General features: G+C 32.4%; 2 protein-coding genes across 3 annotated transcripts; one reads left to right on the top strand and one right to left on the bottom strand.

Annotated features, from left to right (window-relative positions):
• The first annotated feature begins 2,725 nt into the window (after nt 1-2,725).
• On the top strand, nt 2,726-6,020 carry LOC143055859 (P2X purinoceptor 7-like). The gene is made up of 3 exons (XM_076228912.1): nt 2,726-3,033; nt 4,572-4,793; nt 5,851-6,020. Exons 1-3 carry the CDS (start codon nt 2,807-2,809, stop codon nt 6,002-6,004), a joined length of 603 nt encoding a protein of 200 aa, XP_076085027.1. The 5' UTR covers nt 2,726-2,806; the 3' UTR covers nt 6,005-6,020.
• LOC143055858 (uncharacterized) lies at nt 5,440-16,054 on the bottom strand. Of its 2 annotated transcripts, XM_076228910.1 has the most exons (8): nt 15,416-16,054; nt 14,033-14,296; nt 11,553-12,344; nt 10,827-11,013; nt 10,285-10,533; nt 9,704-9,875; nt 8,910-9,058; nt 5,440-7,023 (listed from the first exon to the last, which is right to left on the bottom strand). In XM_076228910.1, exons 1-8 carry the CDS (start codon nt 15,788-15,790, stop codon nt 6,839-6,841), a joined length of 2,373 nt encoding a protein of 790 aa, XP_076085025.1. In that variant the 5' UTR covers nt 15,791-16,054; the 3' UTR covers nt 5,440-6,838. The 2 variants fall into 2 exon arrangements, with proteins under 2 accessions (XP_076085025.1, XP_076085026.1); XM_076228911.1 differs by lacking the exon at nt 8,910-9,058.
• Between the last annotated feature and the right edge of the window lie 695 nt (nt 16,055-16,749).

The following is a 16,749-nucleotide window of genomic DNA, read 5'->3' as shown; positions in this document are numbered from 1 at the left end:
GCGCACTAATTATTGTACTCTAGTGTATTTGTGCGCACTAACTATTGTACTCTAGTGTATTTGTGCGCACTAGTTATTGTACCCTAGTGTATTTGTGCGCACTAATTATTGTACTCTAGTGTATTTGTGCGCACTAACTATTGTACTCTAGTGTATTTGTTCGCACTAGTTATTGTACCCTAGTGTATTTGTGCGCACTAATTATTGCACTCGACTAGTGTATTTGTACGCACTAATTATTGTACTCTAGTGTATTTGTGCGCACTAATTTGCATCATGTTTGTTTTGGCGGTACAACAAATAGGGCGAGTCAATTCACCAGCTTCCGCTTGTCTCTGGTCAGATACGACACCCTGTTACTTGATCCTGTCCAGCGACGGCTAAATAAACTGTATATTTAACGAAAGATAGTAGAAATTTAGATTGCATTGTTGCTGAAAATATGAACATCAAATTGGCGAATTAAACAAAATTAAAGTAATGCGTATTACCATTCAGACATCCGAAGTTAAAATCAACAAACATTGTAGAAACATGTCTCATTGGCAATAAAAATATTCATATGCGATCAATAGTATTTTTTTCATTGTATTTTTTTTCTCACCTGTTGTAATCATACTGAACTGTAGGTGTAGTAAAGGTTAAAAAGAAGTAAGTTGTCGTTATTTTAGCAAGTCTCGTATCGACAGGAAGTATGACGTGTTTATTTTGCGTAATCTCAAACTTTGTGAACTGTAAATAGAACAAGTAGCTCGGGAAATTGTAATTGTTATCTCCTTACCTTGTTTGTTTTAAGTGTATTATTTGTTTGTACAACGGTTGTTTTATTGTTTACTTCATCATTAAGAAACTTGAGTTATATGGGTATGTCATAGGTATATGGGTATGTCAAAGGTACCTATTTGTTTTGTAATGTTGTGTATGGCTCATTATATTTGTGTTTAAATACAACTTTAAACTTTTGAAAAAAAACATGACATTTTTATAATCTAACAGTTATATTCAGCAGTTTTATCGAAGTTTTTTTCGAAATGATTATATGTATCAGTTCTTATGTGTTACCGAATATATAAGTACAGAGCCACACCAAATGGATATCACCAAAAACAGACAAAACAGTAAAAGTAATATTCATAAAGACAAATAAACGAATACGGTAACACGTCATTAAGATGATAAACAGCGTCAGTACACAGAATCTATTCTCCAAGACCATCGTGTATTATTTGTGAAGTTGATAGAGAATATGTATCAACAAAGCATTGGTACCTTTCGATGAACTTTTATACAAAAAGGACGATACGTTCTTCATTGTTCTTTGACAAACCCCTGGTGTGTCAACTTTCTGTGCAGACACTGGTGACGTTACAAAACCTAAGTAAGAGATGCAAGCTCTTGACTACAGGATAAGTTGGGAAATATATATCCCATATGCAGGTGAAGTTGATATATTGCTTGTAAGGCGGGAGAAATCTAATAATTCAAAATTTAAATATTCTCATTTGTCATCAACTGTTCAAATATGCACATCAAAAGGCAGTTTATAACAATTTGATTGATTGATTGTTGGTTGCTTTACGCCGCATTAGTAGATCCCTGCCATCTTCTCAGTCTGTTATAGGGTTTTGGTTTGTAACAGATTTCCCGTTATACGTTCTTTTGTTTCCATCTAACGTACGCGTGTCCTTAACACCTACTCACTGCTTTGTAATTTACATTAAAAACCAAGGTACATCAAACAAAGTGAAAACTAAAACTAAGGTACATAAGAAAATTTTGTACACACGGGGCGAATAAGGTTATAATAAGATCTTGTCGTTGTTTCAAATAAAACTTTAATTCTATACAACTGTTTTAACATGGACAGTAGTTCATAACAATTCGCCGAGTGCTATTCATTAAAATAAATAAAACTACCTTAGAGTGGTTAATGAGCTATGTTAAATTCCTAATTATTTTTGTCTTATGTGTTTACTTATGTACTCTGTCAATATCCCATTTCTGTTTTATATTGTTAATAGATTTATTTGTTTTCATAATTTTTCAGATTATAACACAATGTTGACTGCTGTACCCCCATTTGTATCTTTTTACCTATTCATTTTGTTTACATATAATTATCAACATGATTGAATTGTTTGCTACTGTCATTCAAGTGAGATGTTTCGATAGCTATAAAACAAGGCTTAATCCACCCTTTTCTACATAAGAAAATACCTGTACCAAATCTGGAATATGACATTTGTTATCTATTCCTTTGATGTTTTGATTTTGTCATTTGGTTAAGGACTTTCCGTTTTAAATTTTCTTCGAAGTGTTGTATTTTTGGTTACTTTAGTTAATGAGCATTCGCCTGAATGTTAGCAAATTTTGAAGTGTTGAAATGTTGATGATATGCCTGTCAAAATTTGGGATTTTTCAAAAATCTAATGAATATATAAAATGTAGATAAATATTTTTTGTCTAAGAGAAGAATAAATCGTACATGTACTTTGTAAAATAGATCACCTCGGTTGAAACAAAAAAATCTCTAAATGACATTAAAGATCACAGGAAACGATTTTTAAATTTTGTTTTTATTTATTAGATATAAACTTCTTATTTGTTTTATTCGAAAAAAATCAGAATTATTGTCAAAATCCGTATTTATATCCATAAAACCCCCTCCGAAAGTTCTGTCAGTATCGGGTGTGTTCATGACTTACTTCCCTTGAATTGAATCTTTTGTCTACGTCATACGTGCCATAGCTTTGTTTACAGCTGATCACCATGCGTAGTATACAACTGATATAAAAAATTGTTAAGTATGTCTAGTTCTGGAGCAAGTGATGTTGACGAGTTACCAGAATTAGGAATAAAAGGTTCGTCTGTGCATCCGTATCAGTATGAACCAACAGTTCTCCCGGGAAGAGTTATTTCCGAGTCGGAAAGTGACCCTGACAGTGACACTGACAGTGATAGCAAGTTGGATGCATCGGACGACGATATGCCATTGCCGGGATTAGAAACAGAAGTGGATGACATTAGCTTATGGTAAATCAGCCCTTATTTTTATTCAGTTCTGAAAATAATTTAAAAAAATGCATACTGCAATGTTAAAACGGAGTCGGGGTAAAAAAAAGGGGGGGGGTATTGTTGTTGTTTTCTCTTCGTAAACAAATGCGGCTAAAAGTCATTTTAACTTATGCTATAGTATGTCTATATGTTAAATCAAAATAAAGTTTTTTTCTTACTTACTTTCTTTTGGTTTTTTTTACAAGAACGCAAATAAGGCTTACAGACCAGCTTGTATTAGTACATATATAGAAATGTAAAGTGATGTACATGTAGGCGGAAATAATATAAAAAAGAAGATGTGGTATGATTGCCAATGAGACAACTATCCACAAAAGACCAAAATCACACAAACATTAACAATTATAGGTCACCGTACGGCCTTTTAAAATAACATTCATGTATCTTGTCCCATGGCCATGGGTGTTCATACTATTAAGAATTCATCATAACTTTACAATTTCCATTGTAAAAGCATGCACATGACATACAAAAATATATAATCTTGCTCACACACACAGTATTTAATTATAAGCAGGCGAGATTGCTCATAATTTTCCCAAAACAAGAATGTTTACTAAAAACATGTGCAAATACATGTACTTGTCAAAGAAGTTGGCACTCGTCTCATCAGATATAACTCTATATTCATTACAACTCTTTTTCTGATAGAAGGCCACTCTGCATGTGTAATGAGTATAGCCCTGTAATAGCTTTCTTTCAGGTAAAACACATAAATGTCTCGACAATTGTATCAAAATTGAAAGTTGGTGTTGACATTCACAACTATTTGCCCATTTATTTTACAAGGTAATTGTTCTTATTAGAATATAAAAGTTGTCTTATAAATAGGAAAAAATCGATGAGAAAATTATTTTGGAGCAAGAATTTCAGATGTTGTGTACATGGTGTATGTACACTGAATGTTCATATGTTCATAAAAACAAAACAAAGATTTTCATTACTATGTCAGTTCAAAATCAATCATCCCTGCTTGCATGGTTAGTACCTATATCAGCTCCACTATTATAAACGGTGGTCATGATCATAGTGAAAACACAAGTGAATGGATTAAAAAAAGGAGCTAGTGTCGTCATCAGTGGCGGATCCAGAAATTTTCATAAGGTTGGACCTGCTTCGGTCATGTTTTGAACAGTGATTCCCTAAATAAGCAACCATTTTTTTTTTCATAGAAAAGAGGGGACCCAGCCCCTTATTTTTTTCATTTTTTATTTCTTTTCTATATATGGACCCATTAGAATTTATAAGGATTTTTTTTATCAATAAATTTCTTTTTGTATTGTTAACATACTTCCTTTTGGTTAATGTTTCTTCTTGTTGGTAATATATTTTTCTCCCTGTAGCTAATAAGTCATTGAGACCACTTTGACAACAGGCTCTTTTTTTACCCTGAGTCCCTGACAAATACTTAATCAGGTTCTTGTACCCTTATTTTGCCTTTGTTTACCTTTTTCCAGAACAGCCATTAACATAATTGTTGTATTTGGTTCTTATAGGTGTTCCTGTAGCAGATGTTCAGCAATGCCAACAAGGAGAGAGTGCAAATGTTGCCGGAATACTAATGTTGTGGACAGTAAAGTAGAGGAAGCTGACTTGAAATGTATTACAGAGCATGAAGGATTTCAAGTAAACTGTCTGAACCAGTACGTTTTAGAGACAACATATTATGAATATGTTCAGGATAATGGACCGTTAGAGGACAATGCCATGATTCATGAGTAAGATATTTTCAAATACAACTAAAGTCACAAAATGATGAATAAGTTTTGGCATTTACATAATCAAATTCATGATTCTTTGAATTTTTCTTAAGATGATTTATTAACAAAAATCAACAAGACCAAATACATGGATTATATTTTCAAAGGCAAGTCTGCAAGGGGCTGTTGGTTCTCTAGATTCGCTCAATTAAAAGAATGAGACAATATATTTATATTGACGTTTAATAGCAATATTTAGACCATGTAAATAATATCAATTCTGGCCCTTTATACAGTAATCTTCCTGTAGGTACAAATGTACCTATCCCAAGTCAAGATATTGAAATTTATGGGTTTTTTGCTTGTTGTTGTATTTCATTTTATTTCTGATTTTGGTACATCATATAAAAAGATAAATCGAGCTGTTGATTTTTCCTGTTTGAAGTATTTTAAATGTGGGTATATAACTGGTCCCTTTGTTATCACAATGCATGCGAGTCAATGATCTACATTAAAGGCTCAGCTGTACCAGAACCTACATGTATAATTTCTGACTTGTACAAGTTGTGAATGCTTGCGGCTTTTGCTAGGGAGTTGTCTCATTGGCAGTTATACAAAATCTGATTTTTTCATATATACAACATTGTAAAAACAATTTCACAAGTAATAAAATATACAAAGTACTTTATTAAACATGGTTTAGAACCCCCCACAATGATTAAGTATACAATTTACATAATGAACAATAATGTGTTCATATATTGTACATGTACATGTACATATGAATGCCCCTATTGCACTACTATTTCTATGTTTAGTGACAAAAAATTGTGGTCAAAATGTTAAACTCTAATTTGAAAGTAAAGTTATAAAGATCATATCATAATTATAAAGAACATGTGTACTTGGGTTCAAGTTGATTGATTTCTTAAAAACTACCTTGACCAAGAAAATTTACCAAAAGCAAGACAGATGCACAGACCAAAAGTACAAGATACCCCTAATTAGGACATTACAAAATTTAGTGAGTTGGGGGAAATTCCAATAATTCTCATTAAAACTTGTTTCATTTTAGGACTTATAGATACTTGGCTTACAGAAGGTTTGTAAGATGGGTTTGGCACAAACTGGGAAAGAAAAACAGAAGGATTTTGCCATCATGTGTTGTTACCGCCATTAGAGGTGCTTTTCCATCCCAGGAATACTGTGGATTCAAATATCCAAAATAAAAATATAAACACTTTGTGTAGGAATTTGTTAAAATTATTATATTATTCTGTTGTCATTTAATTCAAATTTAACTTATAAAAAATAAGATGTGGTATTATTGCCAATGAGACAACTATAGACAAAAGACCAAAATGACACAAAGATTAACAACAATAGGTAACCGTACAGCCTTCAACAATGAGCAAAGCCCATACCGCATTGATAAGACAATGTAAAACAATTCAAACGAGAAAACTAATGGCCTTATTTATGTAAAAAAATGAACGAAAAACAAATATGTAATACATAAACAATCGAGAACCACTGATTTACAGGCTTCTGACTTGGGACAGGCACATACATAAATAATGTGGTGGGGTTGAACATGATAGCAGGATCCCAACCCTCCCCTAACCTGGGACAGTGGTATAACAGTACAGCATAAGAACGAACTATAAAAATCAGTTGAAAAAGGCTTAACTCATCAGATAGGCCAAAAATACCAGTGGACGTGGCCCGGTACTTATACATCCCTACACAAAAAGACAAAATGAACAGATCTGAGAGTACTCACAGTTATCTGATGGCTAGTTCAAAGCCACAAACAACTAATAAAAAAATCATGCATCTAAGACTAAAGACTTGTTTGTTTTTTAAATTTTCAGAAAAATTTTACAAATTTATATTTTGAAATAGTTTAATGAATTTTTCAAAGTATTTTTATCCTGTGCTCAGTAAGTTTAGAAGTTTGTCAGTTCAATATTAATAAGTTGAAATATATATTGTTGTCTCTCTGACACATTCCCCATTTCCATTTTTAATTTTATATACATGATAAATAAATGAATTAGTGTTTATTCCAAATTAAATCTTGATTTGTGGTTATCAACAATGTCTGCCTTGGGGGGATGAGGTTTACTGTGTGATAAAGGAGGAGGTCGGACTTTATCGTCACGTCGTCTTTCTGCAATTGCTTCACTGTAGCTCTTTAGACGCTCCCTTCTGAACAGCAGATCCTGGAATAGTTCTTGAACATAACCTGAAAAAATAATAAAATGTTTATCTACAAAGTCTACAAATTATTCTTCAGGAACAGGTATCAACAAATTTGCACTTGAAAGAAAACAAGACTTTTTTTATATTTCAACAAGTAGAAATACATAGAAAAAAGTTAGTGATGAAATTATTTTTACATATATATCAAAAGGAGGATGTGGTATGATTGCTAAATGAGACTACTCTCCTCAAGAGACCAACATGACGCAGAGATAAGCAACCTCAGATCAATAAAGACTTAAACAAGGAGCAAGGCCCATAACAGCTAGTCGGCTATGCCCCATGATGTCAAAGAAAATACAATTCAGAAGAGAAAACTAATTACTTAATTTATGTACTTTGTACAAAATAATTAACATATTACACAACATCAATTGCAAATAACAATTGAATTCAAAGTCAATAACAAACTAATGAAAATAAAATGCTCTGCAGGATGCAGCTTGATATGACCACAAAGGTGAAACTTTTGAACAGTTGGGGTGGGTATGGACACAACATTTAAGCCTGATACAGCTCTAAATTTAGATTGAGATTACATTTTTGACACAGCACAGGTTTCTGACAAGAATGAATATGGTCAAATTCATTATTTAACTTTAAATTTACCCATTATGGTCCAATATCCAAACTCTAAATACAGTGTTAGATTCAGAATATAAAAAATGTCCAAGAATTCCAAAAAATATTTTTTTGCACCTATTTGACCTCAATGTTGACCAATTTGATATAACATGGCCCGAAAACCAAAGAACCCTATCAATCCAATATTTGTTAAATTTTGAACTCTCTCAACATTTTGCAGACTAATTTGAAAACAAGACCCATAATTACAATTCTAAATATTCAGTTGGATTCGGCATATCAAAGAAACCCAATAATTTAATTTCAGATTGAATTCAAAACAGTTTGATTTTTGACCGTTTTGACCTCAAAGGGGACTAATTTGATAAAGGGGCCCAAAAATCAAAATACATGGTTACTATAGGTTAGATTCAGAAAACCAAAGAACCCCATATTTCAATTTTGTTGAAATCACAATAAGCTTCATCTTGGACACTTTGAACCTTATTGTACACTAATTTGAAAATGGGACCCAAAATTACAAGTCTAAATATACATGTACATTACACATTACAAGTCAGCATATCAAAAAACCACAAAATTGATGAAATAATAAATGTTTAATTTGGGACCATTTTGACCTGAAACTTTTAAAAGGGACCAAAAATCATATATCTAAATACATGGTTTAATTCAGCAAACTAGAGAACCCCATATAATTTATCTTTGTTGAAATCACACTTAATATAATTTTTGACCCTTTGAACCTTTATGTAGACCAATTTGAAAACTGCACCCCCTCCCCCTCCAAAAAATCAGTTAAATTTGGCATAACAAAGAACCCCAACAATTCATTTTTTGATGAAATCAAAGAAAGTTAAATTTTGGACCTCTTTTTGACCAATTTAAAACAGGCCCAAATTCCCAAAATGAAAGAACACAAGAAATCCGGAATAAAATCCCCTTGAAATTGGTAAAGAAATAAGCAACTTATAAGTATAAGAAAAGTATTCTTTTTGGAACCTAATTCCAAAACTGCTAGGACCATAGTCCCCCAAAATCAATCCCAACCTTCCTTTTGTGGTTTCAAACCTTGTGTTTAAATGTCATAAAGATCCATTCACTTTTAAAACTAAAGTGATTATCCAGAAAAAAAAAGTGTCTTTGGACAACCCTGATGCCAGACAATAATAAAGTGGAACCCAATGCATGTATACAAACAAAAAATAATTTTTGACAGTTGTATAAAAATCATGCCTGTAATAGATGTCAAGATGTATTTTAAAAAGTTAAAAATATATTTACCATACGTTGCATTAACCTTAACTTCCTTTGCCACACCTTCACCTTTACGAGCCTTTGGATAGGAAACTCTAAATTGTGCTGTCCCAGTTGATGTCACTGCTTGAGGTCTTGAAGAATTTTCATTAAAATGCATTGCTGCCAAGTAGATTCTGGAGAAAAAAAATTATATGATTACCATGTGTCCTATACATGTACATTTTATTGCAATTTGACTATATAGCAATAATTTTCATTGGACATTGACAAATACTATGAAGGGTTAGATTCCGTGTTCTACCAGTTTGTAAAGAAGAAAGCCAGAATTTTGATTTCTGACTTTTCATGACTTTGTAATTTATAATAAAAATAAACAAGAAAGTCACATTTTGTACATCAAAATCTTTTTGTCATAATTAATGCCAATTAGAGGCATAAGATAAGTATAAATAGGTATGTTATTTATGTTTAACATAGGGAATATACTATGACTTCATGTTTAAAATTAGATATTATTACCAAAGAAAAGGCAAGATTTGCAGACCTTTTCATTATAAATGTTTTTTTTTATAGCCAACCTATTTATTATTGGGAATTTAATTTAATTACGGGTAATAAGTGACATAGGAACAAAGATAACTGTATTGTATTTATTTCTTGGCCTTTGAAAAAAATTGAAGATCTTTTCTGTACAAATATCTGTTCACCTAGCTCAGATACAGGTCACTAGGGGTACTCAATTTTAAATATGTAGAGTTAAGATTAACTGGAGTAAATATGATTATTACTAGTACTTTAAGAATGACTTTTATTATTACCTTGCCTCCATTTGTGCATGCATGAAATGCACAGACTTTGGTGCAAAGAAACACACAACTCTGTGGTAGGACTCCAAACTTGATGTCTGTTCTGCAGGAGACAGTTTCCCAATATCCTTCATTAAGGTTCTTTCCTGTGCAATCTTTTCAATTGCTTGATACACTTTACTATCTAAAAATTCAAATATAAAATATACAGAACAAGTATAAGCAATATTTTTATTTTTAATTATTTGAGTGATTTTAAAAGTCCAGGGACCGTAACTCTGTACAAAATCATTACACAGACCTGTACAAAATTTGAACTTGATCTGTAACTCGTCATGATAACACTATATACCAATCTTGGACTTTAAACATGACATAAAAAAGGAAGAACACTGATTATTTGTGTTTATGCTCTAGATCCAATGACCATAACTCAGCTCATCTGGGCAAAACATAAATCAAAATTAATGTGTAATTAGTCATGATAAAAATGATAAATATACACCAAATATCAAGTTAAAGTTTCAAGCATGAGAAGAAAAGTAGGTAGGGAAATATTAAATTTTTACATTCAATTGTCATTTGTACTTTACCTTTTTTTATCCATTCTCTGTCATCAAGTGTGTCGTGAAGACATGCTGGGAATTTCGGGCCATGCCCCTCATGGATGTTTGTAATATGGTTTAGGATGGACGACCACTTCTGTGTTACCATTTCCCCATCACCCTGGCTGCTTGCAGCACACCAGTAAATGTGGTTGCTTATGGACTTGGCCCATCTCCCTATGACATCAAAGCCCTTTGTCTTCCTTTTTCCCAGTGCATCTAATTTCTTAAAAACACCTGAAATTCAAACAATAACCTGAGTGTAAATAAACTAGTATGGTATAGCTTTGCTCATGATTGAAGGCTGTTCAGTGAGCTAAAGTTGTTAATTTCTGTGATTATGTTCTATTAAATTTTGAGGAGTTGTTTAATGGGCAATCATACCACATCTTCTTATTTTTATACATTGCAGCATATAGTTTTTCAAAAAATAAACTAACAACAACAAGGAATACAAATAATTTTTTACCTCCAAATTCCTTTTTAGTAAGAAATGTTGAATTGTAATGAATTTATAAAGACATTTTTACCTTTAGCAACATGCCAGACATCAAACATGTGATGGACATTTTCTCGTTCCAATCTCATATATTTTTTTATGGAAGGATGTCTGTCTGTGACAAAATTCAGAACTTGAATGTCATTTCCATCTAAATAGGCAAGGCAACGTTTAAGACCCTCCAACTCCATATGGTAAGAGTTAGGAACCTCATTGCTCTATAAAAAAAAAAAAGATCAGCAGTATTATTACTGGTTTATTTATGACATATGTGTTTAAGAACATCTTTAATGACTACCCTGACTAGATATTGATTTTTGAAATTGGCATCTAATGGTACTGAACAATACATATATATATATGTATTTTAATTCAATCATGTGAATATACACGTACTAACATTTACAACTACAATGTCATGAGTGTATTTACATTGTTATACATTAATCATACATTTACTAAATTGTACTGCATGTATTGTTTAAATACATGAAATTTCAATTAAGAAATATTTAAACAATATTGTACCAAAAAATGTCACTGACCCATATTAAAAGTATATTTAATGACTATATATATATACATGATATATGATGAAACTTCAATCATTGTCAATGATCACTGGTTAATGTCTGTGTCATTTTGGTCTCTAATGGACAGTTGTCTCATTGGAAATCATACCACATCTCCTTTTTATATTTAATTCATCTGAATGTTTAATAAACAATTAGTAGTAAATTTTAAGACAAAAATGTACCTGAACCAACTGCATATCTATGATTTTGCTACGTTCAAGATCCATAATGCTGTAAGACCCATACTTTGCAGTATGCCCTGGGGTACAACACCTTGCATCACCACCAATCTTAACTGGAGAGCCGTTGTTTTGAATTTCAGTTATAAGGTCTAGCTGTTTACATTGCCATATATCTGTGATTGTTGGCAGCAGGTAGGCATTCTGTAGGGATGAAAATGTTCTTTCAGAGAAACAACATACTGAAGCATGTCTGAAAAATGTTAATATTTTGGATATGCTCCCTCCTGAAAATAGTACTGCTCCAGCCAGAATTAAGTTTCCAAGTGGCATAGTTCCTGAAAAAGGCTGACTGTTCCATCTTGTAATTTCAGGACATTTGCATTTCAAATTAACAGTCACAGCAGTTCCTATAACATTGAAAGTATCTATTTCCTTAGTTGACACACAGTGTAGACACACTGATTGTAACAGTTCTTTAAGATTACTCTCAAATACCATGAACTTTCTTTTCTTAAAAGGTGGATTTGTGTGCGGCTCCTCATTTTTATCATGCTCTTCATTTATTAATATATCTTCATTTATGTCCATCTCCTCATCACTAAAACCTTCTTCTTCATAAGGAACCCAGTCTTCGTCACTCTCATTGCTGCATGTGTCATGATCTTCGTCTGTCATTTCAGGAGTCTGGCTATATCTAAGTGCTCTAGATGGTTGCACTGTGTCTGTCTGTACAGCTGCATCAGTAGTATGCACACACCTCATGTCAGTCTGACAGCTAAAGTGGTTCTTTTCCTAAAAGAATATATATATATCTTAGAAAAAAAACTTACATACATATTAAAATTTAAAAACCTACATTTTTAAATAAAACTAGAGGCTCTAAAGAGCCTGTGTTGCTCACCTTGGTCTATGTGAATATTAAACAAAGGACACAGATGGATTCACGACAAAATTGTGTTTTGGTGATATTGATGTGTTTGTAGATCTTACTTAACTAAACATTCTTGCTGCTTACAATTATCTGTATCTATAATGAACTTGGTCCAGTTAGTTTCAGTCATTCAGTGGAAAATGAAAGTGAAAATTTACCAATTTTATGAAAATTGTTAAAAATTGACTAAAAAGGGCAATAACTCCTAAGGAGGTCAATTGACCATTTTGGTCATATTGACTTATTTGTGAATCTTACTCAGCTGAACATTATTGCTGTTTACAGTTTATCTCTATCTATAATAATATTCAAGATATTGACCAAAAACAGCAAAATTTCCTTAAAATTACCAATTCAAGGGCAGCAACCTAACAACAGGTTGTCCAATTCATTAGAAAAATTAAGATCTTGACCTGAATAACAATTTAAACCATGTCATATTTGCTCTAAATGCTTTTGTTTTTGAGTTATAAGCCAAAAACTGCATTTTACCCCTATGTTCTATTTTTAGCCATGGCGGCCATCTTGGATGGTTGACCGGGTCACTGGACACAATATTCAAAACAAAATACCCCAATGATGATTGTGGCCAAGTTTGGTTAAATTTGGCCCAGTAGTTTCAGAGGAGAAGATTTTTGTAAAAGTTAACGACGACAATGGACGCCAAGTGATGAGAAAAGCTTAGGAACATCTACTGTAATATTTATTCCTGTGGAAATAATATTCCAGAATAGTTTTTCCATTTGGAACTTATATTATGAAGGAACTTCTATTCCGTGACAGGCCCTTTAGGCCAGGTGAGCTAAAAATGGACAATATCTATCATATTTATAGGTGTACATGTATTGAATTCCGAAGGGGTAGGGATTTTTTTTTTAAAATATACAGCGTTATAGGTTGATTTTGTATGCACTTTATATATAAATGTATTTTTTTTCCCCATATGAAAATAAAAATGCTTTGCTGAGTGTAGCCTGATACAAACACAGAGGTTGAACCGTTTGAAAAATATTTATGTCCCTGTCCTAATCCTTTTGCTTATCTGTTGGTGTAGTTCATATGTGGTTTTGTTTATCGTTTTGTAAATATATACATGTAAATTATGGCACTAGTTTTCTCATTCAAATTATATTACTCCATTGTATACTGGCAAACTGTTGGACTTTTAAAGTATACTGAGTATTTTTTAAAGACTTTATAGCATTGAACTTTAAACTTGAAGGCATTATTAATTGTCACTGACTGCTGCTTACTTTTTACAGTTTACTTATTCTTAACTATTCTGTCTTTGATGAAAAGTTGTCTCATTGCAATCATGCTACATCTTATTTAATTCATATAAATCAGTCTGCACCATTAGCAATTAGCAAGTAGTCCTATTCCCTTGACTAGTATTTTATAGAATCATATTAGTAAAAATTTTCAAAATGTTTGATAGTCTGATAGGGACAACTTTTGATATTTAGCTAACAAACAAGCAGATGAAAAAGTATTTGATGCAGACTGATATATCAGGCTGATATATATATCATATGATATTATAACTTACCACTTGGACTGTTTGGATATATGCATTGTATCTTTGAGGTTCCATGGGTATAGCCACTGCTGTGTAGATAGCTTCCTCTTTATCAGATGTCACTTTATCAAAGCACTTGTCTTTGCTTTCTTGTTCATAACATTCATCATGTTCATTTGATCCATGTATGTCTGAATGGTCTGAGTCTGCTTCTGGTGATTCTTGTACATGTATGTCTGAGTCTGCCTCTGGTGATGCTTGTACATGTACAATTTCCAATATTTTATTCAATGCCTGTAACAGTAATTTTCAAGTTTTAATACAAGTGCATGTACAGTGTATATATATATATATGAGCTTTATTATCTGTATTTTTTTCAGCAGAGATTATAGTCTTACATGTACATATATTAAAAACAATACTTAGATGCTGATCCTCTTAATTATATGATGAATTAAAATCATTGCAATTCATAATTCATTTAGCCTTTGTCTCTGCATGATTCTGATAGATGGAAATATAATTCAGAGCAATATAATATAAATAGTATATATATTAATCATGTTGTATAGCATTGTATAACATAGTTGACTGACTTTAGCTTACATTACATATGAAAGTACCCTATTTGTTAATGGAACAAATTAACTAATGATTGTTTTAATCATTCTTACCATGCAATTTCCTTGCATCATTATCATGATTATAATTTAATTACTAATTAGTACATTTTTTGTCAGTCAGATATATAGCTGACAGATTTTTTTTTCTTCAAATTTATACTAAGCATCAAGCCATGAATATTGATACTAAACTATATATATTGCATGATATAGTACATGTAATAATACAATGAGATAAGATAGATCACAATGCTAAAAACAGACAAAGGGAGCTACATTGTACCAATTGATAATCCAGGGAATGGGGCTCAGATAAAATTTTTAAAAAGAAAGGACAGAAAAAGATTAAAACAAATCAGGATGAGGAACCTCAACTTTTCTAAGATGACAGACAATTTATGTAAAAAAAAACCAGGGTTACAAAAAAAAAAAATCCTGAACAAAAATCTTCATCCAAGGGACACGCCCCCCCCCCCCCCCCGCCCCCCAACTCCCAAACCCACCCTTAAAAACATAAATATATGCCCCCTTCTGACAGGGGTGGATCCAGCCATTTTAAAAAGATGCAGGGTGTCCAACCCATGACAAAAGGGGGAGGGTCAAACGGTAACCATATGTCCCTATTCAAATGCATTGATCGCCAAAAAAAGGGGGGTCCAACCCCCACCCCCCCCTCTTGATCCGCCACTGCCCTTTCACAATTTCATTATAAATTAAAAAAATGTTTGAACACGAAATTTTTTGCGAGTTATAAATAATTAAAAAAGATAATGAAAAAATTAAAAATACCTCTATTCTTTTTCTTTTCCTGACCGCTCCTGATTGCCGAACATGCTTTCTCTTTTTCTCTTCTGCTGACACTGTCAGTGTTGTGTTCTGTAGCTTTTTGGGGGAAGAAAAGTCAAAGATCGTCGGCACTGCGTCTGATTTTAACTGTAACTTTTTCATTTTGTATCCAATTGAAGCTGCAAATAGCGGATTTACCACAAACTGATCATTGCTAAAACGTTTAGCGCACAATCTGGATGTGTTGGATGGCTGAAAGTTCTTCCGTTTCACTTTGATTGTCCATTGTTTACGTCTATGATCATCTTTCGGAAACTCAAATAGTCCTATTCCTTGACCTGACCCAGTTTTGCAGTTAAATGCAACACAATACACCATACTAAATATAGATTACACGCTCCAATAATTTCAACTTCTGCTAATGTAAAATGAAAGTCGCCGATAGCACGTATGACGTAGTAGGTAAAGGGAGATCATCCAAGAGTAAAAAATACGCGGGCTATTCAAATGGGTATAAAATCGTCTTTTTTCTTATGAATAAAACGGAACATTTAAGATTGAATCCGATTTTTATCTGTTATTTATACTTATGGACACATGATAACAAGAAATAATAATATATGGAAAATCACTTCCTGTGATCTTTAATAGATAACAATTATTCTACAACAAATAAACATTTCGACAATGAATGTCTCTTCAGGGATACTTAGTCTATAATATTTATATTTTCAAAAATTATTAGAAGATGAATTAGAAGATGTAAACCGAACCGGACATTACGTGAAACCAAAGCCAGACCAGGAATAAGATCTTTGCATAAGGGAGATATATATGCTTCAGTCTAAAATGATATCCAAAATTTGGTACCAGCAAATTTTAATGAAACAATATTCGTATTTTAAATACGCCAGACGCGCTTTTTGTCTTTATAAGTCACACCAGTGACGCTCAGATCAAAATAGTAATTAAGACAAACAAGTACAAAGTTGAAGAGCATTGTGAAACCAAACCTAAAAAAAAGTTGTGCCAAATACGGCCAAGGTAATCTATTCCTGGAATACGAAAATCATCAGTTTTCGAAAATTCATAGTTTTCTAAAAAGCAAATTTATAAAAATGACCACTGGGCTAGTGATACCATCTAGGACGAAACGTTAACCAGGAGTGAAATCGACTCAGTGATAACAAATATAATGGTAGTTCAAGGTGTTGAAAAGTAGCCAACCGTTTGTCAAAATTATGATTTCTTTCATGATATTTCACGAAACTGACAATTCGAAATTATCAGTGAGAGCGGATCGATTTTATAATTATCAATCAACTCATCATAGATAC

This window comes from Mytilus galloprovincialis, chromosome 13, assembly GCF_965363235.1.
Source record: "Mytilus galloprovincialis chromosome 13, xbMytGall1.hap1.1, whole genome shotgun sequence".
NCBI lineage: Eukaryota > Metazoa > Mollusca > Bivalvia > Mytilida > Mytilidae > Mytilus > Mytilus galloprovincialis.
The sequence above is the reverse complement of the archived record's forward strand: the minus strand, read 5'-3'. Positions and strand labels throughout refer to the sequence as shown.